The sequence below is a fragment of the Dipteris shenzhenensis genome, chromosome 11, assembly GCF_047967505.1.
Source record: "Dipteris shenzhenensis isolate YYH24624 ecotype China chromosome 11, Dip_SZ_1.0, whole genome shotgun sequence".
Lineage (NCBI taxonomy): Eukaryota > Viridiplantae > Streptophyta > Polypodiopsida > Gleicheniales > Dipteridaceae > Dipteris > Dipteris shenzhenensis.
The window spans coordinates 9,167,517-9,194,037 of NC_141606.1; the positions used below are offsets into that span (position 1 = coordinate 9,167,517).

Here is a 26,521-nt window from a genome sequence, read left to right on the forward strand (position 1 = left end):
AGGAAGGCTCTTTCACTTTGTACTTGGGCTGGTGCTTTCTAGTATAGGCACTACTCGGGCTGTACTGACTGAACGTCACGCTCTTTTCCTAGGGATAAAGTAGCAATTTTACTACCTTGTCAACATGATTGATGTCCCATCAAGATCACTCTTTGAAATTTGTACCTTGGGGTTAACAAGCAATCTTATTTGCCCTCTTTTGTAAATAGACTTTGTACATAACTATAAAATGCTTGACCTATAATGTACAAAGGTTGTGTGATTTATGCAAATGGAAGCTTTTGTTAATGTGGGCTTATGTTAATAACTTGCAGCAACCTGATATAGTGTCTCTACAAGAGCACAATGCTTGATAAACAATGCAGAGACATGCCAATGATTCTTTGGGTGCTCCAAATGTAGCGAATGTAGTAGAGAAGAACTCAGACTTGTATGCTCTCTTGTGAGATTGCAGGTACTTGTGGCATGAGCAGGGATTGCTTAGCTTGACTATTGCATTTTTGTCTATGCTAGACATCTATGCGCAGGGATTGTACAGTGGCTGAATATTTGGTACATTGGACAGCATGTGTATGCAGGCTGACAGTTTTTTAATGCGAGAGAGCATGGCGTCTCAAGTGTGCTTGTTCTAGTGAAACATGCCCATCAAGCTGTTGTGGCTTCAAATGATCGAGAAGGTAGATGGATTACAATTCCAGTGCAATTCGATCAATAATCTGAATTTCGGACAATAATCCAGCAGCCTTGTGTGCGACAGTTACAAAAATTCAAATCTTCTATCATACCAGTTTATTGCATCATCGAGTGACAAGACACTAATATGAAGTAGTCATATTTGAGCTGCAAGCAACCAATAAATGTGACGACTTGCAAAGAATAAAAGATTAGAACATGTCAACCTACAAGGTGACAGCAAAGGATAGTCATCAAACTTTTGTCTATACCACTTATGGGTATCATCAGCAGCTATTGAAAGGTTGAGAACCTGCAACATATCAACCTACAAGGTGACAGCAACTGCGTTCTGCCAATGAAGCTTTAGGATGTACTTACATATATTAAAAAGGCTCCGAAATCAAGGAGATCAGTAGCCTAGTATACAAAAGGAATAATTACCCTTCGAGAAGAAGGATAGTCATCAAACTTTTGTCTATACCACTTATGGGTATCATCAGCAGCTATTGAAAGGTTGAGAACCTGCAACAATAAAATAAAAGTGTCCATAGGATGCCTTCCCGCACCATAGTAAGCTAGATTGAAAAAAATGCTTTGTCAGATGGGAAACAAGTGATATCCATTTAAATATTCGACAATAGAAACAAAGATAGAGAAAATTTTCGCAAAAGCATTGCTCGATGCTGCAGCAACTATTCACTGATAAGGTGTAATGAAGCTTTGCTGTAACTGACCCAGCCAAACCTTACATGAGAAGCTAAGATTTCCCTATTTTTACATCACGGTATCATTCTCCATAGCGAAAGGCAAGTATTAGCTAAGATTTCCCTATTTTTACATCACAGGTATCATTCTCCATAGCGAAAGGCAAGTAATAACTCTAAGTCACTAACATAAAAACTGATCAAGAGGACACAAACCTTCATTTATTCTTAGAGAGTATATATGTGTATAGATATATGTGTATACACACACCTGCACGTTGTGTGTGTGTGTGTGTGTGTGCGCACGTGCGCACATGCGTGCATGCGTGTGTGGGGTGTGTAGAGAGATTGCGAGCGATGGAGACCTGCTCCTCTGCCTTGCCAGCCTCGTCTTCCTCCCCGTTTCCGTCCGTACAGTCACCCTTGACGTCCCTGCTGCCTACCTTGCCTTCCGTACAACTGCCGTCAGCTGTACGGCCTTCCGTACAATTTCCGTGCAGCCTGCTGCCCCCCGTACAGCTCCCGTGCTCCCTGCACCTCCCCGTACGGCCTTTCATGCCTGCTGTACGGCCATCCGTACAGCAAGTACGATCGACCGTACAGCCTGTACGGTCAACTACGCAGCCTCCCTCCTCTTTTGTTTTCTCTGCTTCAGCGCCGCCTCCTGCCTCTGCTCCTACTACTCGTGTTTTTCTTCGGCGGAAGCATGGTGGTTTGTCTACCTCACCTTTGATAAGATCGGCAAAGTTGGATGTTTCCGATGGCCCTTCTTCGCCAATTGTGCTCTGCCTCTGTCACATAAGTTCCTTCATCGAGTTTCCCGCTTGTTTGTTCCTTGGATTCTGCCCTTTTGGTCTCTGGTCTTCGGCAGGCTCAGCAATTTGGAGTCTGCCTCTATTTCATGGGCAGGGTTTTATCTTCAGCTCAGCTTCGTCATTGGGCTGATGTTGCAGTGGGTCAGGATTGTATTTCTTCCTTTGTCTTTCTGGGCAAAGGATTTTACTATGCCCACTGCTCTTCGACTGAGGTGGTAGAGCGCCTTGTCAGTCATGCTGGTGTTCCTGGGGCTGGTTTCTTTGCTTATGTCATGCCCTGGGATCCACTTTTCGATCCTTCTGCAACCCTTCTGACTCACTGTCCGGTTTGGATTACTCTCAAAGCGCTGCCTGTGCCTCTTCTTCAGCATCTTCCAACTCTTGCAGCTTTTTTGGGAAGACCCCTTCATGTTCCGAAACAGGAGTTCTTGCAAGCCTCCCGTGATGTTCGTCTTTGCATTTTGTGAGATATGACGCAGCCCGTGCCATCTACTCTAGATCTTGATTTGGGATTTGCCCATCCGATGCGCATCAAGCTCCATTTTGCATCTTTTCCCACTGCATGTTATCGGTGCCGACAAGGTTAGTCATTTTGCACGTGCTTGCCCTTCTACATCCAAGCCCATTCCTCCTGCTCCTTTTTCAGCTGTCAAGGTTACTCTCCCTTCTCCTCCGGTTTCTGCTATGGCTTCTTTGGCGAGGCCCTCTACTGCTCCGAAGCACTACTGGAGGAAGGTTGATAAATCACAGGCAAATCTTCCTCTTGCTGAAGAAGCTCAAGATTGCACCCTTGTTGAGCACCATCAGTTTCCTTCTACTCAAGATATGGATGTACCCCTTGCAGAGGGCATTTTACAAGATGATATGCATGCTCTCTCTCAGGATGCTGCCCTTGCTCTTACTCAGATTGATCCTCAGATTGAAGCTCAAATGCTAAACCCTGCTTTATCAGATGCAGCTTTTTCATCGGAAGATACGGATGTTGATTTAGCTCCTCTTCCTTCGATGCCTGTGCCAGAGTTTTCTTCTGTCCGGGATGCAGAAGTACCTTTTTTACTGGAATCTTTTCATCCCATGTTACAACAGATTTTTGACCCTCTGATTCAAAAATTTCGGGTACCAGCCTATATCAAGAAGAATCACAAGGGCAAAAAACAGCTTGTTTTTATTGATGGTGTGGTTTCATCACTGCATCAGTTTTACAGAGCAACAATTTGAAGCTAGAGGATGCCGTGTTTGATCCTCCTCCACCAGCTTGATATGTCACTTTTTACTTGGCTACCTCATGACTTTTGCTCTGAGGTTTTACTTGTAAAAACTTTTTCCTTGTACTTATTGGTGGGTTTTTACCTCTTTTGAGGTTTCCCACACAGAAATATAATGATTTCACTTAAAAAAAAGTGTGTGTGTGTGTGTGTACAAAACATTCTGCCTTTAGAGCTGGAGGATCACCTTCAGGACTAGACTCTTTCTTCTCCAGGGTCATCTTGTCACCCTTTGAAGCTGTCACACATTGCTCTCTCTTCTTTATATAAAGTGCTTTTGCCTCCACCATGGTTTTCTCACAAAGTGAATCAGCTTTGGCGAATGAATCGCACTGCCATGTGGTGACGGATTGAGACAGATTTGGAATTCAAAATTTCCACTCCGACAATAGGTTTTCTTGAGGCAAGTTTTGTTGGGAGTTCTTCCATCTGGGCAACTTTTGGCACGCGGGGATATTGCTCCGGGTGTTTGTCGTAGATGTTTGGTTCCATGGGGGTCTGTGCCTCATCTTCTTTGGCATTGTTCCTATACTTATGATTTCTTGAGCTTCCTTGGGCAACGTTTACAAGCTCGATTTCCAAATGCTACCTTTGGAAAGTTCTTCTGGATATTTGGGATACACCCACCTAGACAGGATTTTGATTTATTTTTTGTTTGGGTTTACTACTGGACAGTTTGGACCCTATGGAAAGATAGACATCATAGTGTCTTTGGTGATCCTACTTTTTCACTTTTTTCTTTCTTCAGGCACTCTCTGCAGCAATCTTTCTATAATTGCTTGCAAACGAAGTACATAGATCCTAATGTGTATCTGTCATATATTGAGATCTTCACCAGGTGTATTTTTTCACATCCCGTTTTGGGATAGTGATTCTGTGATATAAAGCATCCAAATTTCCACCCCCAAAAAAAAAAGTGTGTACAAAACACTCACAAATTACTCAGCACCCATAATACACATATGTGTTTATATAAAAAATCCTGGCTGCATTACATGAAAAAAGTCTGAAACAAAAATATGATCTATGCACAAGCAAACAGGAAGCATCAGCTAGGAAAGGCCAAGGCTATCTGTGGGATACCTTACAGCACCAACATCTGAAGAGACAGCTGAGCAAGTAAACTACGAAATTCTACAAAGGAAATCTACAGCAGTGACACTACAAAGGATTTGAGCTGCAAGAAACTGTGATTCTTGAGAAACTCTAGACACAGAAAACCATATCTCTAAAGCCGTGTGAAGCGATAAAACATCTGCAAAATAGACATGCCGATAGACATTGTAGCAGGCTTGTGGAGAGAGGGCAGCCATAGCTACAGCCTCTTCAATACCGCAGTCAAATCAGACAGTATGCTTCACTGCAAAACCTGCAGACAGGTTCTTATTCAGGTGATTTGTTCCACAAAAACCAGTGAGGAGTTGTATAGAACGCACATGTTGCGTACTATTTGCTTCATCTTATGACTACTCTATTGTCTGAAAGAAGCACCTTGTCTTAGTAGCAGATTGCAGGAGTCTTACCGCCTTGGAAAGCCAAAAGGTGTCGATAAGTCTGCAATCTGCAATTGCAGGAATCCATTTTATGTGGATCTGATTACCTGTGCATTTGTGGGAGAGTATCATAGTTTCATAAGCTTCCCCTATTTTCTTTCAATCTTCACTGTATGATGCCTTCCTTGACATTTCGAGGCATTATTCATCACATCAGATGCTGCTGCATAAATCAGTGGAATCCAATGTGGCACTGTGACACATACTCTCTCTGCCTATACGTTGCTCCAACTTCAACTCTAGTTGTCTCAACACCACTCGTTGCTTTTGCAGTGCTAAACCTGCAACAACTGCTCAGCCAACAAAATCCATGCCATCCATTCTCAATGTGCTGTTAGCAACCTCCTCTGCATGGAAGAAACCTTAGACATAGATCATTTTAGGTTAGGGCTGAATCATAACAAGGACCAGGAGGAAGGGTCCTGGCACTCTGGCCGCCAATGATGTGCTACACTAAGGAGTTTCTAGTCATAGTTGGGATACTTACCCCAAGCTTTGCGAGCTCCAGCCTGCGCTCACAACACCGATTATCAACACAATAAGGATTTACCAACATAGAGGTATCAATAATGTGAAATAGCACAACATGCTTGAGCTAGTAAGGGACGCCCATGAGGCCAACCACACAATTGGAGACTAGCGAATTGACTGCCCAGTCTCAAGACAATGAAAATGACCTCAAGCTACAAGCAAAGCTTTCTTTTCTCCGAAGGAAATGAACCAGCATTTAGAAGAGAGATAAAGCCAACATCTAAGGGGATAACCAACCATCTTGCTCTAAAACCCTATGCCCACCCTCCCTCAAATATGATCCCTATTGATAGAGCAGCATTTGTCCAAACATTTTCATAACTCAATGGGTTTAAGGCACCCAGATCCTCTGCAATAGGTGGACAAACAATACATTTGCATTTTTCTTTTTGGAATCTCACACTTTCATAGAAAATGTAGCAGAGCATTGCATTGTAATCCAACAATTACAGGACCCTGCAAAATGGACTCAATTGTACAAACGTGGTTATGAACCAAACCAGAAAGGTATCCTTCTTTAGGTGATTGTTCTTTTCCATTTTTCCTTGTTGAATCAGATATATGCGTTTATGTGAGGTTGGGGACTCAATGTCCACTCTAGTTAAAACTATGGGGTGAAGACTCTAGACCCAAGAACCATACTCTCTGGAGTTGGTTGACAAAGGTCCAACCCAAGAGCCATCAAGGTTAGGTGACCTATTTTGGGCTCAAACAGATTGAGTCAAGACCTGAGATGTAATCAAGAGGATTGCTAGGTACCACCCGTACACACCTCCACCTATATGTCTCTCCCAAAGCCAAAAGATAGAGCTCACTAGATAGCTTAACTTGGTCCGCCCAAATCGATAAGGGTTTTGAAATGTGTGCCAGTAGCCTGGATCAAAACAACGAAATCCATAAGGTGGCAAGGCTTGAGGTTATAGGTTCAACTAGAGGCAATCTCACCAAGACTATGCACCGTTTTGCACATGCAATGCTGTATTTATGTGCCATTTGTGTGGTAATGTTAGGTCATGCTTTTATAGAATCAGTGCAAACTAAACCTGACCCATTTTTTAGAGCTGGTTGTGCTTTATTTCTCGCATGCGCATATCGGCGGCGGTGAAAGTGTTCAGCCCAACAAGCGAGATTTTTCCTATGTCGTTGCACTAACTTTAAACTTCTTTAATTTGATCAAACTTGATGCAATATGCAGATTACTCCATCAGAGTAATAATGAATTGATCCACAGTACACCTTAGGCACAAAGGACCCAAGGGTTTAAAAAAGAAGAAATCAATTTAGCCATGGAATGCTCATTTACTATTTTTAGCCAACGCCAAAAGACTTCACCAAAATGTCATTGTTGATGAGAACACAGCACCATTTTTAGCCGGTGGCCAATAAATAAACTGGCCAAGGATTTTTCCACTTGTTAGGCTTTCCTCGGAGCAAATGAAGAGGCATTTGAGTTACTCAAAGCTTGGGTGCTGCAGCGTAGCTCATTTGCACTTTAAATTCCCTCTAATACTATTTTTAGTAAATAAAGTATAGGACTTTTCAGATTCGAGCCTACCATGTCGAAGAGCTCGAGAAAGCAAACATTTCATTGTTGTAAGGCACAATTTCAAATACATTTTTTGAAATCAAATATACCTAGATGAATCCAGGAACATTCCCAAACTCATCCTCTAAAAACACAACATAGTGCAGTTTCAATCTCATGATAGTCACTCACAAGGTTGAAAACCATAAACTCCATCATGCATAGTAGGGACTAGCTACTATGACATCCCCACTGACGTCATCAGTGCCCAACAGTGGGTGTAGACCATAGTATAAAAATATGCTCTCACACATACAAATCCACACATACTTGAGCATCCATTTATACAAAGTCTTCGTACTGAGCTTCTGTCAGCACTCCGGAGGTGAAGGGCAGACTCAGCCATGACGAAGGCTAGCACTAAAGTTTAAAGAACTGAAACCTATGAAGCACTAAAGAAACCTTACAAGCAGTGCATTTTGGGAGCATTGAATCACATGTCTACATTAACAAGCATGTGGGACAAGTGGATGGTCTGCCCCTCTATCTCACCTCTCTCCTCTACTACAAAAGAACCCCATAATGGAAGCGAAAGAAGGCGAGAGAATGGAGCTGAAGCAAGATTGAATGAAATTGCAGCAACACAAGTGAAATAGAAAACTAGGGTAGTCATAGAGACCAAACCCTAGGCTGGTGAACCCTAAGTACGAGCTGCAATTTTCTTGCAGCCCGGACTGCACCATCCTTGGGAAAAGAAAATCTATGCATTCTTCCCAAAATACAGCCCACACATATATGCTTATGAGGGGCCTCAATACGAGGTAAGGCATCAACCATCTAGAATTTCTGCATTAACGTAAGGCTTCCATAATTTACATGCATAACCCGCATCCTGCATGGCAGAGGTAGAAGCAACATCAGTGAATGTGCTCAAATAACCTGTGACAAACTGTACCTGTCAACACCAATGCATAGTCAAACTTGATCCAACCGACAAATAAGACATCCTAGATGCAAAGATCTTAACCATCTACGGTTGTGATTGAAAGCTCTCCGATCCCTTTAACTGGCTAAGAAGGACCGTTGACACATGAGACTTTCTTACCAACAAGTGATATGGTGGGAGGCGCCGCTATTGAAATACAATGTTTGGGCCATCTCATTGATGCTAAAAGCATGTGTTCCCTGTATATGGGCTGAACCTGAAACATCCATACCAGATTCCTTTTTCTTCCTTTGCAAGCCTCTTCGGGCACTCACTGATATGATGACCCAGCTTCTTACAATAATGGCATTTAGAATTCAAGTGACATGTTTCTGCATGGAGTCTCCTTCATTCATGTGCACCCATCAAACACCTTGCGCAAAAATGAGACTCTAGCCTCATTGTGAGCTTGATACATGTTCTCCAAAATATCCCAAGCTGATTTTGAATGCCGGCTGGACTGAATATAAGGAATTATAAACCCATAATCAATGAGTCGGGATGACAATGTTTGAGCATCATGAGTATCCCACCTCCTCTGCTCAGGTGTAATAGTTGTACTGGTGCTTGTCCAACTAGACCAACTTGTTGTTGCCCTTGTTGCCCCTCCCAAGCGCCACCATTGCGGCCCCCCCTCCTCCCCATGTGGAGGAGTGTTTGGTGCAATCTAACCGAGATGGGTTTAATCATTTTGTGGCATAGTCTCATAAATTCTTAGCAACCAAAAGATTTTGCACCATAAAACTGCAAAGAGGATAGTTGGTCCATGCAACCTATCCTCCTGGCCAAGCATCTAAGAGACATCATTCGGATTCTGCTGGCAAAGGAGTCAAGTCCACGAGAGGCACTGGTGATGCACAAAGCTATAAAACCCATGATGAGCCTAGCGATGGTGGGTATGCATGGTTTGTTGTGGTCTCCTGGCTTTGGCCCTACGTCGGACGAGTGCCACTGACACACCCATCAATCGTGTCTCTGGGGTGAGGTGAACATAGAGAGAAGACCTCCGAGCTTGCTGATCTCTGAATCAACACGCTAGACATTGATTGGAAGGCCCAATAGCAAGTCGTGTCTAAAATTGCTAGAGAACTAAATAGGAAAGCACCCGCAATTGATCTGCCCATCGAGCAGGTTCCTACGTCAACAACATCAAAACCAAGAGAATCTTCAACAAGTCATTCTTAGTCTAAGACGAGTGCAATTGAGCACCCAAGGCCAGAGATGAACAAAGCATAGGAGACCTTCCATCACATGAAGGCTTAAAATTGCTTAAAATTTCCCCGTACTCTTCTTATAGCACTCCAAGCCAAAGAGAACAACCACAATGATGCCACACCACAACTTCCGTCCTCTCCATGGGCTCAAGCACTTTGTACTAGCTTTTTATGGTTATGTTGTACTTGTCTTTAGAGCATCAGCTCCCACTGAGAAGCTCTCAGGAACAAGTCAAAGACGTCCTTCATCATCGGTCTTTGAACCTGCAGCTCCTACTTCTCCAAGTCCGATCCTGTGCAAGCAAACCATCTTGAAGCATAGTAACATCCAGGTAGCATAAAGATCTACGCACCACCATCCTTGATCATGAACCTGACATCGCTCACTAACAATCGTAACACAATCATCACGTTTATCTAAGGACAACTTGGATCCTACCAAGCATCATGCTCCCAAGTTCTGTTGCAACCCATCACAACTCTGGTAACATCTGCATCCAAGCACCAGAACAATGAAATCCCTGTGGCAAATCCACATATATCCCCAAGGCATCCCTATCAATATGTCATGTTCCTCAAAGCAATCATCACTAACTTTAAATTTGTATACCTAATCTTAGCAACGCTCTGAGTTGTCACCAAAACAACTTCATTCCACTCTATTACCACATTTGTTGCTAGCTTTGACTCCTTTGAATCTTGGTTGGACTCCTTCCCTGTCTTGTGATCACCCTTCTTTCCACAGTGCAAAATACCCTAGCTGTTGCAATAGAAGCATTTCTTCTTTTTCTTGCTTCCACTAGATAAAGAATTCTCCTCATCATCAACTTTTAATTTTCCCTTCTTGTTGTTGGGCTTGCCGCTATGAAGCTAGCCTTTTATGTGCCCCTGCTCCCTCCTGACGACCGTTGCCCAATACAAAACCTTTATAGCTCCTAGGGAGCATACCAAGTAAAATCCCGACTCTCCGAACCGAATCCGTTTGCTGACCAACTTCCGATAGTTAATCCCTCACTACCTTCATTTTAGTGATGTGATCATGTACTGAGGCTCCCTGCTCCATATGCATGATGTAGAGTTCTACCTCTAGAAATGTGTTATTAATCTTGTACATATCCCTTAAAATGAGTCATGCTTGAACCATCATGTCTACAAACTCAATATGAGGGAGGCCCGAGTCCACAGTCGTGCTAATAGTTTGGACAAGGCCTTAGCATCACGCCGTGCCCAATCTCTGCCTGCATCACAATCTCCTAGTGTCACCAATAGCCTGGTAGTATTCTGGATATCCCGAGGCCTAACCTCCACTCTTGTCATAATCTCCCAGATCATCTATATCACAAGGTGGCTTTGGATCTTCATCTTCAACTTTCCTAATTCCCCAAAGCTTGGAATGGGTAGTTTAATGGCCATGAAGAGGATGTGAAAGGCTTAGGAGTACACATGTCTAAAACACCAACAGTTGAGAGAACAGAACTACGGTCTAGGTTCTTTTTATTTCGTGTTTTAGTATTTAGCAATTCAATCAAGAATACCTCTCCATATAATCTAAGGTATAAATACCATCGCGCAACCCCAAAACCACAGTCAAAATGCCGAGGCGATGTAATAGCTAGAATGTAGACCTTAAAATTTTAACTTTGAAATTAAAAAAGAAGCGAATGTGTCCTGTGGTTAGACGACTCCACAAAAAAAACCTTTCAAATTAACCTATAGGATCAATGAGTGTCTACAACTACCAAACTTAGAAGATCCTGAAAAATGGCCAATGTTAGCTGCTAATGATTGCTTGCAAGTGTAGGAATGAGTCAATGCCTTAACATGGCAAAGCTAAATTTATGGTTAAAATTCAAAAAGCTACAAGCGATCAACCACCTCCGACAAAGAACGTATAGCTTACCACAAACATGAGCAAAAGCCATGCATCTAGGCTTTGACCAGCAGTTGCAACTACAAAGCTGAAATACATGACCTGCCAAGAACATCAAAAAAGCGTTTATAACCTTAGCGCTCATTATTCATAACATTACCAAAATGTCAAGAACCCAAATATGCATTTGTAAGAACTAGAATGGTGCAAGATTGCTACCTTTCTTTTACAAAAAGCGCAGAGTACAACAGCAAACATGTTTTCATTCAATAGGACGATATCACCAAAATGATAAAGAGCATATCTAGAAGAACAACTCTTAAGTTTTTATTTGATTGTCAAATACAATGAAACCTTATTCCTTTGTTGCCCTAGTGTACACATCTTACTAAAAGATCCAATGTGCAAATGATAAAAATCCTATTAAAAAAACACACATACATACATGCGCGCGCGCGTGTGTGTGTGTGTGTGTGTGTGTGTGAGAGAGAGAGAGAGAGGACCTGCAGCCCTTCTCCAGCCCTCCCATCAGCTCCCTAGCCTTTCTAGACCAGCCCTTTTGCTTCAGCTACCTGCTGCACCTTATTAGTGTCAAAAAAGAGGTGTTTTGGAGCATTTATTACCAGCCGTACAGCTCGCCACAGTTCCATACAGTTCCGTACAGGTGTACCGCCCAGTCCGCCTTCTCCAGAGCAGCTGCCGGCTTTTTTATTGCTCTTGGGTCGCTGATTCTACCGGGTTTACTTACGGGCAGCCTCTACAGCTGGGTTTTGCTCACGGACTGCATTTACACGCTGGTTCTGAAGACTCTCTGATCCCCTTTCTCTCCTTTTGGGTTTTTGGGTCCTGTGTACTCTTTCCATCGCCAGATTTCTCCCCTCTTTTTCTGAAATATGGTTTTTCTCTCTTTTTCTTCTACAGAACTTGTCTTCTACATCTCTCTCTCCCCTTACTCTCCTTGCAAATACACTATTTTTCTCTTCTCTGTAGGCAGTTTTTTGTTTGGGACTGTTTTTTCTCTATTATCACTTTACAGGTACCCCCTTTTTGGGTTCCATCGTTTTCTGAAGAAATGGCTGAATATTCTTATGAAAAAACTTTTCAAAAGGATCGATCGGTTCAATGCAAAAAGCAAAAGCAGGTTGAAGGTCAGCATGACCCAGTGCATGATTCTATTGAAGCACAACTGGTTTATGATGTCATGCATGAAGGATTTGCAGACACAAGGAAAGAGTGGAAAGACTCTGTTCCCTCGGTTGGTCTCATGGTTGAAGAGGATGAAATTGTGGATCTAGTTAGAGAATATGCCAAAAATGCAGTTATTTTATTTTTCCCAGGTCGGATGCCACCTGCTGCAGAGGTAGGCAACTGGTTGACCCGCACACTAGATGGCTCGTTTGTTCCGAAGGTACACTATGCAGCCAGAGGTTTTTTTGAGGTCATTATGGTAGATGAGATTCACAAGCAAATGCTTTTGGAACATTCGCCCCTCTTTTTTGGGCAGGAAATGGTGCACGTTTTGCCATGGTCTCCCACAAGGGATTTTCAGGCTTTGATCCGACACCGCTGTCTGGTCTGGGTTGAAGTTGTAAACTTCCCGCAATGTATGGCTTCACTCTTGCCTAAAATTGCAATGACTTTAGGCAAAGTGGTTTGCCCACCACGGCCTAATGGCAACTCAAATCGATTTTGTATTCTCTAGGATACTGATAATCCAACACCAGAGTCTTATTCAGTCACGGTGAACAATGTTGACATGGGAAGTGCTTTTTACAAATTTAAATGGGGCTTATTTGCAGGGGCTTGCTTTGCCTATAAAAAATTTGGGCACATGGCTTCGCAATGTCCAATGAGTCAGCATAAAATGCCTCCTGCCACTTTACCCGTCCAACTGCCCACTAAGGATGCTCCTGCCTCTATTGGAAATAATAAGAAAGATAATAGACAGCTTTTTGTGAATGAGGATAAAGGCAAAGCTCCACTGGTTTCAAATGGGATTGCTTCTTCCCCTTCGCTTCCTGCTATTCAACCCTCAGCAAAAGGACCGAAACCTCCAATTGATGGATGGCAAAGTCCAAGAAAAGTTATTTCTGTTCAACGACCTCCACCCCCTCGCACTTGGAATGGTGCATCTTCTAGTGGCAACTCTCCAGTCGTCAATTCAGGAATTGGGATCACCTGGGCTGCAGTAACAGCTAGCAGAACCCTCTTCCCTGAAGAAGAGGTTGCTGCTTTGCTGTCTACTCCTCAGGCGGATGTTTCTTCTCAGGGAAGAGGCCCTAACCATGAGGTAGAAATGCAGGGTTGATATCCTAAAGATTGCTGCTGTACATAGCTGTTATTCTCCTATAAATATCTGTAAATATGACTGCTCATATCAAATGCTTTACACTTAATGTTCAGGGGATGTGTGACAGTAGGAAATGGAAATCTGTGTGGCTGTATATCAATAGATTTCAGCCTGATGTAGTGGCACTACAAGAACACAATCAACATGTCTATGCAGGAAAGACAGGTCATTACTGTGGCTATGATATCTTCTATGCTAGGGAGCACTCTTTCTCAGGAGTAGTCTGATCAAGCATGAGTTTCAGCCAGCTATTGCTTTAAATGGCAATCAAGACAGATGGATTATTCTTCAATGCATCATTCAAGGCGAGGTGTTTGAATTTGCTTCTGTTTATGCACCTCAACCTTCTCGGAATAGATCTGCAATTTGGGATGCCATGCAGCAATATCCATGGAGATATCATGCCTTTCTCTATGGGGATTTCAATGCTCCGCAACAGGGTGACAATACATCACGACATACTCATATGTTAACCCCTGAAAGGCATGCATGGTCTCAATTGCTGATGCACCTTGATTTGGTTGACCTTTGGAAGGAATTGCAGCCTTTGTCACCAAGATACACTTTCCAACATAATGCCCTTTCCTCTTATCAGGCACGTCTGGATCGTTGGTATAGTGTAGCTCTGCAACAAAATGATGATTTTACATGCAAAATGTGGATTGACTATGCCTTTGTGCATTCAGATCATGCACCTTTATGGTTGAGCTTATCTTTTTATGATATGCCAGATGATAGACTAGCTCAAAGACGACATCTGATTGTGAACAATAGCTATTTGCAACATGTTGCTTTCAAGGCCATGGTTACTGAAGCATCTCACTCTCTGTCTTCTCAGAGCCACTTTGATATTGATAATGCATGGGATTCTTTTGTTTCTAAAATGCAAGTTGTAATTAGAGGTTACGGCAAGTCTTACATGAAAACTCTGAGGAAAACTGTTGCTCAGGCCAAATTAACTTGTCAAGACCTCACTAAACTCATTCATCTTCGTCCGTTGTCATTGCATGAGCAAACAACACTATGCCAAGCTAAACATTGTCTTCAAATCAATGATCACACGAAACTGGCTAAATGGGAGACTAGAGCAAGACAAAGAGCCTTTCTAAATAAAGGCTGCTCTTCCAAACAATTTTTTAAAAGCTTGCATCAAAAGAGATTAAAAACAAACATTTATAGGGTGCTTCTGCCTGATGGTTCATGGACTACATCACGGTCACAGCTTGCTTCTGTTTGTGTACATCATTTCTCTCAGCAGTTTGGTTCTGCAGATCCTCCCTCGCAACAGGTTTTGTCTCCATAAATTTACTTTTACAGCATGTTTCTCCTATTATTTCCACTAGTCAAGCTTTGAAATTGGACGAACTTTTTACTGAGAGGGAATTGTCCGATGCAATCAAATCCTGTGGTAGATGGAAATCTCCAAGATGGGATGGTCTTACAGTTGAGTTTTTTTCTAGAATATTGGCCTCTATTGAAGCATACATTGCTGCATATGGTGAACTCTGCTTGGCAAAATCAAAAAATGCCACACACATGGAAGCGAGGTCTTGTTAAACTCCTTCCAAAAAAGCAAATTTGTGAATCTTTGGCTGATTGGAGACCCATCACGCTTATGCCGGTCATTTACAAATTTACTACCAAAATGATTGTTGATCGGTTGAAAGGCTATTTACATGATGGGTTGCATCCTGCGCAAGATGGTTTTGTTCCTCGTAGGCATATCACAGATAACATTGCTAATGCTTCGGTTGGAATCGAATATGCCAAATATATGCAGCAGGATGTTTTGCTATTGCAAGTTGATATTGCCAAAGCTTTTGATACTGTTAAGTGGGATTTTATTTCATCAACTATGCAGGCCTTGGGATTTGGCCCCAAAACGCAGCAAGTTATTAATTGGTTATATCAAGATAGTAAAGCTCCATGCATACTTTCAAGGGATATTTCTACAACCTGGACTCTTGGTTGTTCTGTTCGGCAAGGATGTCCCCTCAGTGCTTTACTTTTTGCCATAGCCACTCATCCAATGCTTCAATATATGGACCACCTTTTGGACACTGGCATGTTGCATGGATTGGAAATTCCTGGCAACTATAGCATGATTGCCCAAGCATATGCTGATGATTCTTTCTTTACCCCAAAAAATACTCGGAGCGTTCTCTCCATGATTATGCAAGCTCTTTCTACATATGGTTTGGCTGCTGGTCTTAGTGTCAATTTCCAAAAATCAAAATTATTAGTCGTTTGTGGCCTGGGGAAATTGTTCCAACTTCTCAACTGATTCGACATCTTGGCTATCCTCTAGGTTAGGGGCTTACTGGTTCTCAACAAACTGATTCGGTGCTTATAAAGTTAAGGGCAAAACTTGAATATTGGAAGCTTGCAACTTGGCCATTACATGTTCGCTTGCGAATAACGCAAACCATTTTGATAGCATACATACAATTCTATCTGCCTCTCATCATGTTCACTAAGGCAGCTCTGGTTTCCTTTATGTCTGCTATCATGGAGATTTTCTGGTGTTCAAAAAATGACAAGAAAAGCCTCAGATTACTCTCTATGCATCGTCTCTACTCTCCAAAGATGCACGGGGATCTGAACATACTCAATATTCAAATGCATATACTTGCTCACAGGGGGAAAATGATGTTGCAGTTCATGCAAGGGGATCAGCCTTGGGCTTTCATGATCCGTTCTCTTTTGTTGCATATTGATACTTCTACTTTTGGGCATTGGCAGCCTACACAGTGGGATTTTCTATTTGGCTCTATTCAAGGCAAGATCAAAGGCTGTCCTTTTGTCTCTCGTTTGCTTCTTGATTGGAAGCATATTTTATCCCACCTGGAATGAAATGGCAGGAATTCTTTGTCAGGAAATTCCTTGAGGACTGAGAATATTTATTGGTCCAAAGTATTTTACCCTCCTTAGAACCCAGGCGTTCTTACTTTCTATCTTTCAAACGCATTTCCTTTGTGGCGGATGTACTTCAGGATGATGGCACTCTTTTATCTTTTTCTATGGCTGCTAGCAAATATGGTTTGGGAGCTCATTATCGTCTTTTATGGCATCAAATTTCAGAAATGCTTCAACCATTCTTGCCGGTACGTCGGTTGGAACTTCAGAATAGGCTTGAGGATTGGACTCTACATTCTTCTTCCTCTTCAGCCCGTCCTTTGAAGCTCTCACATATCACAGTGCCTTCTCTGTATAAAGTGTTATTACTTCCGCCTTGGATTTTTAATAGAGCAAATTCTGTTTGGCATATGGATCGCCCACTAAAGTGGTGGAGAAAGCAACTGCATCTCCTTTGGCATTATAAAGTCCCTCTTCGACAACAACTTTTCCTTTGGCAAGTCCTACTTGGCATTTTTCCATCTGGGCACTTACTCGCACATAGACATATTGCTCCGAATGTTTGCCACAGATGTCTACATTCTGCCGAATCTGTGCTTCACATCTTCTGGCACTGTCCACACACTTGTGATTTCCTCGCTCTCATCCGACAGGGGCTTCGAGCGAGATTTCCTACTGTTACTTTTGGCAGGTTCTTCTGGTTATTTGGTTTTCATCCAGCTAGAGGGGGTTTTGATTTATGTTTTGTTGGGTGCGCTACTGGGCACTGTGGACTCTATGGATAGACAGAAATCATAGTCTTTGGTGATCCTAATTTTCCATCTTTTGTTTTTTTCAAACGATCTCTACGGCAATCGTTCTATGATTGCTCTCAGACTCGTTTGATTGATCATGATGTATGTCTAGCTTATACTGAGATTTTCAGTTGAGTAGTAGTTACTCCACTTTAGAAGTAACTATGAATGTAATTATTTCACAGCAATAAAATATTTATTCTCACCAAAAAAAAAAAAGTGTGTGTGAAACAGAATTATCTGATGCAATAAAATCCTATGGCAAATGGACTTCTCCAGGATGGGATAGTCTTACTGTTGAATTCTTTCTTACATACTGGGATACAACTTTGCTGCGCATGATCAATTCTGCTTGGGAGAATCAACACATGCCAGATTCTTGGAAAAAAGGTATCGTAAAACTTCTTTCCAAGAAGCAAATATGTGAATCCTTGGCTGATTGGAGGCCTATCACTCTCATTCCTGTTATTTACAAGATCATCACTAAAATGGTGGTTGATCGTATTTAAGGGTATCTACATGATGGCCTTCATCTTGCACAATATGGGTTTGTTCCCCGCAGGCATATCACAGATAACATTGCAAATGCTTATGTTGGAATCGAATATGCCAAATACACAGAGCAGGATGTTTTATTACTACAAGTTGACATTGCCAAGGCATTTGACACAATCCAATGGGATTTTATATCACAGACTATGCATGCACTGGGTTTTGGTCAGAAACTGCAGCATGTTATTTATTGGCTCTACAGTGACAGTAAAGCTGCTGTCTGGGGATATTTCTGAAGCATGGGCTCTTCGTTGTTCAGTTCATCAGGGCTGTCCACTTAGTGCACTTTTATATGCCATCGCCACGCATCGCATGCTTCAATACATGGATCATCTAGTGGCGACCGACATGCTGCGTGGATTAGAGATTCCTGGAAGCAGCACTATAATTTCTCGGATTTTTTTGCTCCTCGGAATACTGAGAATGATCTATCCTCCCTGATGCATGCCTTATCCCTATATGGGTTAGCCGCAGGTCTTCATGTCAATTTTCAAAAATCTAAGTTGCTGCCTTTGCATTCCAAAGCTGGCATTCTCTTTTATGGCCAGGGGAAATTGTCCAACCCACTCAACTGGTTCGCCATGTCGGTTATCCTTCAGGTTGGATGATTACTCGTCGCCAACAATCTGACTGGATACTTATAAAGCTGAAGAAAAAGATTGAATACAGGAAGTTAGCCACTTGGCCATTACATGTCAGGCTATAGTTGTTCAATCCATTTTGATGGCATATATTCAATTTTACTTGCCTCTAATTATGTTCAGCAAGGGAGATCTTACATCTTTTATGTCTACAGTTATGGAAACCTTCTGGTGCTCCAAACATGGCAAGAAAATTTTGAGTTTGCTTTCGGTGCAACATCTCTATTCGCCAAAGATGCATGGGGGATCCAATATTCTTAACATCCACGTGCATTATGCATATTCTTGCTCATAAAGGCAAAATGATGCTGCAACTTATGCAAGGTTCTCAGCCTTGGGCTGCCATGATGCGCCATTTGCTCACACAACTCACCACCCCTGCCTTTGGATATTGGCAGCCCACTCACTGGGACTTTCTTTTGGGATGTATTGATGGTAAGATCAAAGGCTGTCCACTGGTATCCAACATGTTGATGGACTGGAAACACATCCTCTCGCATTTGGAATGGCATGGCTGGGATTCCTTGCAGGGAAATTCGTCACGAGTTGAAATCATACATTGGTCAAGGGTTTTCGTCCCTCTATTGGCTTTGCAGAAGCCTAGACGTTCGTACTTCCTTAGTTTGAAAGGGATCCACTCAGTTGCAGATGTTATTGATGATGATGGAACCCTTCTTTCTTTACCTTTGGCTGCTGCAAAATATAGTCTTGGCATGCATTATCGTTCTACATGGCACACTATTATTCATATGCTTCAATGTTTCTAGTATCGCCACTAGAGATTGAGGACCGGCTTCAAGATTGGACTCTTCATCTGCCAGGGTCGACATGCCGTCCTTTGAGGCTATCTCACATTACTGTATCTTCTCTATATAAAAATCTTCTCCCCTTGCCTTGGGTTTCACAGAGGGCGAATCATCTTTGGCAAATGAATCGTCCTGCAAAGTGGTAGCATAAAAGACGACAAGGGATTTGAACTTCTAAAATTCCTCTTCGACAACAGATTGTCTTGTGGAGAGTCTTGCTAGGAGTTCTTACATCTGGGCAGCTTTTAGCACGCAGACATATTGCTCCGGCTATTTTTCGTAGATGAATGGCTCCACGGGAATCAGTGCCTCATCTTCTTTGGCATTGCTCTCACACCCGTAATTTCTTGGACTTCCTTGGGCAACGTTTGAGAACCAGATTTCTAACTGCTACTTTTGGAAAGTTTTTTTGGCTTTTTGGGATTCACCCACCTAGATAGGAGATTGATTTATTTTTCACTTGGGTTCGCTACTGGGTGCTCTGGACTCTATGGAAGGATAGGAATCATAGAGTCTTTGGTGACCCTACTTTCTCTATTTTCTCTTTTTTGAGGACTCCTTGCAGCAATCTTTCTATGATTGTTTGCAAACTCAGTACATAGAGTCTTGTCATATAATGAGATCTTTTCTTGATGTATTTTGGCACATCCCGTTGTGGGGTAGTGACTCTGTAACATAAAGCAGTAAAAAATTTTCACCAAAAAATAAAATAATGTGTGTGTGTGTGTGTGTGTGTGTGTGAGAGAGAGAGAGGTGCATGAGAGGGCCTCTGCTATTCACCCTTGCCAAAGCTCCCGTGCAGTCCCCTTTTTGACCGTACAATCGTACGGCCGCCGTACGGTTTTCGTACGGCCGTACAATCACCTACGCCAACGTTGGCCTACCTTTGCGCAGCCCTGAACGTAGCTCCCGCCTCTCTGCATCGCCGTACTTTTCCCTACAGCTTTTCTTCCGTACGTCCGTACAGCTCCCCTTGTGTCTCCGTACAGTTTCGCCTATCTCCCGTACAGCCACGTCCGTACAGTCTGCCCTTTCCCGTACAGCTCCGCTCTTTTTCCCGTATAATCTGCTCTTTCCCGTACAGCCATGACCATACCTTCGTACAGCTTGGTTTTGTCCTTACGAACCAGTTCTTCTCCGTACAGTATCGAGTTCTTGCTCTCGTGCTTCTCTGTACCCTCTTGTGACTCGCTTGTTTTCTGATTCTCTACTTCTCCGTACAGCCCCTCTTGCCTTGTCTTCCTTCAATCATGGCTTCAGGTTCGGATGTTAGTACATATGCTCGCAAAGAAAGAACTACAGAAGCTAAGCGCTGCTCTTCACAGCCTGCAGCACAAGATGATGAACTTACTATGGAAGCTCAATATGTGTTTGAGACCCTCAAGGATGACTTTTAGCAGTCACGACAGGAATGGGGCAAACCAGTTCCAGAGGTCACGTACAAATTGAAATTGCCCTCCCTCGTGAATCCTCTCAGGAAATTATCTCAAACCGCGGTTATAATTTTCTTTCCAGGAAGAATACCAGCAGCCAGTGATGTAGCACAGTAAGTCCATCCTTGGAGGATGCTTTGTAGAGGGAGTATATTTTGCATCTAGAGGCTTTTATGAGGTGCATTTATCGGATGCTTTATGCAAGCAGAGGTTGCTTGAGCTTTCTCCCCTCTTTTATGGGAAGCAGATGGTTCATGCTATGCCTTGGTCCCCAAACAAGGATTATCAAAGTCTCATACGACATCAATGTCCTGTATGGGTTGAGGTTGTTAATTTCCCAGACTATATGCATGAAGAATTGCCTGGCCTGGCTACTACTTTGGGACAGGTCATTTGTCCTCCACGCCCTATGGGAAACCACAACAGGTTCTGCATTCTCTGGGACACGGATTCACCTACCCCTCCTTCTATTGCAGTGGAAGTTGAGGGAGTGCAATTGGGAAAAAAGTATTTTGAACTGAAATGGGGTGTGTTTGCAGGAGCTTGTTTTGCCTGCCACAAGTTTGGGCACCTAGCCTCTGAATGCCTAATGGTTCTACATCAGCCCCCTCCCAATGCATTACCGCCCCAGACACGGGAAAAGAATGAGAATTTGCAAGCTAAGACAGCAAATAGAAATGGAGCAAAGAATGCCAAACCAATCAATCACAACAATCATTTGCTGGAAAAGGAAAAGGAAAAGAAAAAGAGAAGATGAAGGAATCTGTGGGAACAGATAGGGATGGTTTTCAACAGCCTAAGAAGGTGGTTGTATTGAAGCAACACCCCTTTCAATCTCGTCAATGGGATGCCTCTTCTCCCTCACCAGGACAGGCTTCCACTTCAGCTCCTGTCCTTCAAAATTGGGTGGGGGTTTTGAAGAAGGGCATCCCCATATGTGATTCTGAAGAAGGGGAGAATGTTATTTCATGGATCATGAAGGCATGCAGCCCATGCAGGCAGAGGCTTTGCCTCTCTGATATCTTGTTTTCATATTTATACCTTTCTGTATATATCTCTTTCATGCATCACACACTTAAGTGCTTTACATACAATGTACAGAGCCTCTGCAATGTTTCAAAGTGGAGGCTTTTCTGGAATTATGTACATAAAATGCAGCCAGATGTTGTTTGTTTGCAAGAGCATAATCAGCACTCTAAGGCTGGTCATCATGATTACTTTGGCGGTTATGACATATATTATGCCGGTACCACTACCTACTCAGGTGTATGCATAATGGTCAGACATGAGCTGGAGCCTCAGTTGGCCTCCAATGACAGCACTGGCAGATGGATGGTCATACAATGTAATGTCAATGGTGATATTCTTGAGTTTGCATCAGTTTATGCCTCCCAGACCTCTGCCATGAGGGCTTCTTTATGGGATTCTTTAAGCAAATATCCATGGAGATCTAATGCATTTATCTGTGGAGAATCGAGATTTTAACAATTCCCCTCGGCCGAGAGATAACACCACTTCAAGATCTCATATGCTATCATCGGAAAGGCAGAAATGGGATAGCATGCTTCTTTCTGTGCAGGCTGAAGATTTATGGCTGCTTCTCCAAGGGTCAGTGCCTGGATATACTTTTCATCATAATGCATTTACTACGTACTGGGCAAGGCTTGACAGATGGTATTTGTTTTACCCACAACAATATGCAGATTTTAGCCCTCATCTCCTCATAGATTTCTCATTGGGCTTGTCAGATCATGCCCCATTATGGATGAATCTGCAACTTGGTATGCCACTGGATGATTTGCCACCTCTTTCTAGTAGATTACTGCATGTTAATCAGGCTTATCTCCGAGTTCTAAGGTCAAATGGACTCCCGATAACTACTCGGGAACAAACTCAATGAGGAAAGAAAGTATTCATTGGAGTGCCATCTTTGACATTCCACTTGCTTTACAGGAACCTGTTCGGGCATATAATTCTCATGAAATTGGGAATTAGATACATCAATGATGTGGTAGATGATCAGGGCTATGTTTTATCTTTTCCTCAGGCCACTGCTTCCTATGCATTGGGAATGCATCATAAGTCGATATGGAAGAAAATTGCTGATTTGTTACATCCTCTTCTACCTGTTCCTCCTATGGCTGGCACAGACAGGCTTATGGATTGGCAATTGCAACCCTCTGCTACATGCTCTCATCCTGTTCCTCTGCCTGTCTTGACCTCCATCAAAGCCTACAAGCTCCTTCAGCCTGCTCCATGGATTCAGCAATATGCTAATACTCTGTGGCATATCAAGAAGCCCCTTTCATGGTGGCGGAAGAATCTCCGCATATTATGGAAGTGTAAAATGCCTTTGAAACAAAGACTTTTTCTTTGGAGAAGCATGACCGGCACTTTGTCAGTGGGAATCACACTTGCCAAACATCACATTGCACCATCCACATGTTTACGATGTCGAGCTCCTTCAGAAACTGTCCCTCATTTGCTTTGGCACTGCCCGTGTTCTAGGAACCTCCTTGGAAGAATTTCAGATCATCTTCGGCTCCGTTTCCCGAGCCAGAGGGAAACATTTTTGGTTATTTGGAAGATTTATGAGATCTTTGTCTCACTATTCACTATTTCTCTCATGGGTCAGATATTGGGCTCTTTGGACAATCTGGAGTGAGCATAATTTTGGCATACTTGGGTCGCCAGCTTCACAAGTCATACGAATCTTTCCAAGCCTCATTGCAGCAATCCTTATATTATGCCTGCCATGAGGGTCATATCCATGCTTCTTGCATAGAGCTTTTCTTTTTATGTATCTGATCTTTGGGATGCTCTCCATTTTGGAGACTTCCCATCTTGTAAATTCATGAGAATATAAATACACTGGATTTTACCCAAAAAAAAAGTGTGAGAGAGAGAGAGAAAGAGAGAGAGACCCATGCACAACACACAATATCCATTCCATCTACCATTTTCGAAACATAGAATGCATGGACACATGAAAGTGGGAGAAGAAATATACTCACAATCTCGGCAAAATAGTGTGCAGATGAAACGTATTCAAACCAATCTCCATTAGGTACCTTGTATACATGGGCTTTCTCAATTTTCCCCCCCTTATTGGATCTTAAAGATGCCTGTGAAAATAAGATTCCATATTTTTTACATCACTGTGAATTAAACCATGCATGCAATTTCTCAAAAGCATACAAGCATTTTGCACGATGTAAAATGTGTATGCATCGTTATATCTTAGCTCATAAAACAGAAGAAAATTGAGCATACTGCAGCATATTAAACATTAGGTTGATTAAAACCATTATCAAAGATCACTGCCTATAAGACATGCCAATGCATCTTTTGCAAAATATCTTCCATCAAAAAACATGCACTCCCGATTTAGAGCATACCAATATCATGTGGCACCGATATTGGTGAATCCATCCCCAAATGAATATGGCAGCTCCTATCCAATAAAGCCATCCTATACACTGTAAAGATTGCCACCCTAGACCCTTATTCTTGAATATGTCAACTCCATATTCATGGACTTGAAGCCCATGAAACAGTGTCACGATCTTTTCTCCAGCTCTTGGAAACAATGACAAAGGTGCCAAAACATAATATCTGCAAATATACATATATAAATATGGTTTTATCCTCAAATCAAGCTAAGTGTCACATGCTTGTATGAATCTCTCTCTCTCTCTCTCTCTCTCTCTCTCTCTCTCTCTCTCTCTCTCTTTTAGAAGCTACATGGCAACAATCAAGTTTCAACATGAGAGGAAAGCATCATGGGAAGACATGATATAGAGGGACCGAGAAGAGAAAGTCAATCATGATTCTTTGTAACAGAAAAGGATGTGGAAAAAGGGCTGAAAAAGCCAGCAAACGGAAAGGCTCTAGACACACAAGGTTTAGTGGTTGAAATGCTGAAATGGGGTGGGAAAAGGACAAAAGTGCTTACCAAGATTACGAATAACGCCTTAGAGAAACGTTTCCCTCCAAAATAGCAACTAACCAGGATTGTGCCATCCACAAAGGGGAGGACAGCAAGGTGGCAAAAAACTACGGAACCATCATCGTGGCAGCCTGACATCCAAGTTATATGGAACCATCCTTGAGTTAAAAATCAGCAGTTGGGCCGAGTCACAGGGGTCAGGGCACCATCTCAGGCAGGGTTCTGTCCCAAGCACTCGATGATAAACCACCCGGTCGCCATAAGAGCAGCAACGGAGGGGGCAAAGAATAGAAAAGGGCCTGTTTGTTGTTGCTTCATAGATCTCAAGGAAGCCTTGGACATGGTTCCACGTTAAAATTTATGGAAAAGGCTCGAAAAGCTCCAAGTCGCTCTGCAACTCAAAGAAGCGATAACAAACAGCTGAGAAGGAGTCCAGGTTGCTGGCGATGCCTTATTATTGCTCTTTGCAAAAGATAAGAGTGACATGCAAGCACACTTGATGCATTGAGCAATTATGCAAATATTCAGGTATGCAGGTCAACATATTGAAAACCAAGGCAATTGTGATTGGGACATGAAATAAACAAATAGATGTCACATTCAAAGAAGAGCCTTTGGGAACAGTCGCCATATACCTAGGGCTGGATTTTGCATATACTTACAATGTGTGGAAAGAAGAATCATGGGAGGTTTAAAAGCCTTGTACAGCTTCCAAAATAAGTGTAGAAGACACACATATGGAAGTGGGAGATGAGAAACTTTCTTTACACTATGCTTGTACAAACAGAGTGATTCTCTGTGGATGCCTAGCCTAGACACCCGAGCTCTCCAGAGCATTTTGAAAAAGAATAGAAACAGTGCATCAACGCTTGATCATAGGGGAGCTAGGGGTCAAGGCACAATCACCCTATCCCATCTTACTGGTATGATACCACTGGAGGGAGAAGCATTATGCCATACCTGGGGTACCTGAACAAGATTGGGAAGATGGAAGCAAATCGAATACCACACAAAGCTATGGAGGCTACAAAGACTACGAGCTGGTGTATAGAGATGGGGAGGAATGGATGGAACAATGGGGCATAAAATTTGCTGATATACCAGAAGATTGAAGTGAGAGTCAGCGGGTGTGAATGAGGTACACATCCTACCTGGGCTAATCCCAGGTATATTTCTTTGTTATAATGATGCTCAGCTTCAATTACAATAGTAATGCAGACCCTCGGACAGAATATGGGGTAACCTAGAAATCCTAGGACATGATTAAGTAGTCCAAAATATGTACAAAGATCGCCTTGATGAATAAAAAATGGGAGAACTAAATACATAGAGCTATAGGAGACTGTAGAAAAGTAAAGTAATTGGGAAAACTTCTAAAAGAAAGCTTTTGACTTTCTAAGCCTGCAGCCTTGTATAGGGCCTATCCAAAAGCACCAATTAGGAGCTGGTAGTAATCACGATTTGCAGCATCCTCCTCTTCGATGTTCTGGTCCACGATTCGTCCTTCTCTATACCTGTACTACAGCCTACTGACCGGTGACTAGCCTGCAAATCTGTCGCACTAAATAGCCAGTCCACACACTCAAGCCGCCCTGCAAGAACCAATCTCTGTGAATTGGCCCTGACCACCTGCGATCTACTGGTACAGCCACCAACAATACCTGCTCATAACAACAACAGTAGTTCTTGGTGTATTATTCAGCAACAAACAACATATAATGACCTACTCATCACTCAACCTTGATCCAAACGTATTCTAGTTGAGTTCTACTGCACCAGTTCAAACATAACTGTGAAGCTCGCCTCACCAAAGCTGTGCAAAATGGTTCTAACTAGGCACTCAGGCTTCTACTAGTTCTTTCTAGATAAAACGACCAGCAGCACAAAGCATTCTATAATTAATTTGCCGTAACTAGTGCAGACTCCCCCCCTGCAGGTTCTACACCCCTTTGGGATTTGCTTACATAAATTGCTGCGAAAGAGCCCTCTACATCCTACTCCAT

At 42.6% G+C, this 26,521-nt stretch overlaps 1 protein-coding gene across 2 annotated transcripts in view; it reads right to left on the bottom strand.

Moving 5' to 3' along the window:
* Positions 1-685: 685 nt before the first annotated feature.
* Positions 686-26,521, bottom strand: part of LOC147896591 (polyprenal reductase 1-like) — a 50,715-nt gene continuing 24,879 nt past the window's right edge. The window contains exons 3-6 of one of the 2 annotated variants that reach the window (XM_087381578.1): positions 23,968-24,184; positions 23,584-23,694; positions 11,168-11,239; positions 695-1,197 (exon numbers count right to left, since the gene is read on the bottom strand). In XM_087381578.1, the coding sequence (XP_087237704.1) occupies positions 1,093-1,197; positions 11,168-11,239; positions 23,584-23,694; positions 23,968-24,184 (505 nt within the window). In that variant the 3' untranslated portion in view covers positions 695-1,092. Of the gene's footprint in view, positions 1,198-11,167; positions 11,240-23,583; positions 23,695-23,967; positions 24,185-26,521 lie in introns of both variants that reach the window. The other variant, XM_087381579.1, reaches the window with a different exon arrangement.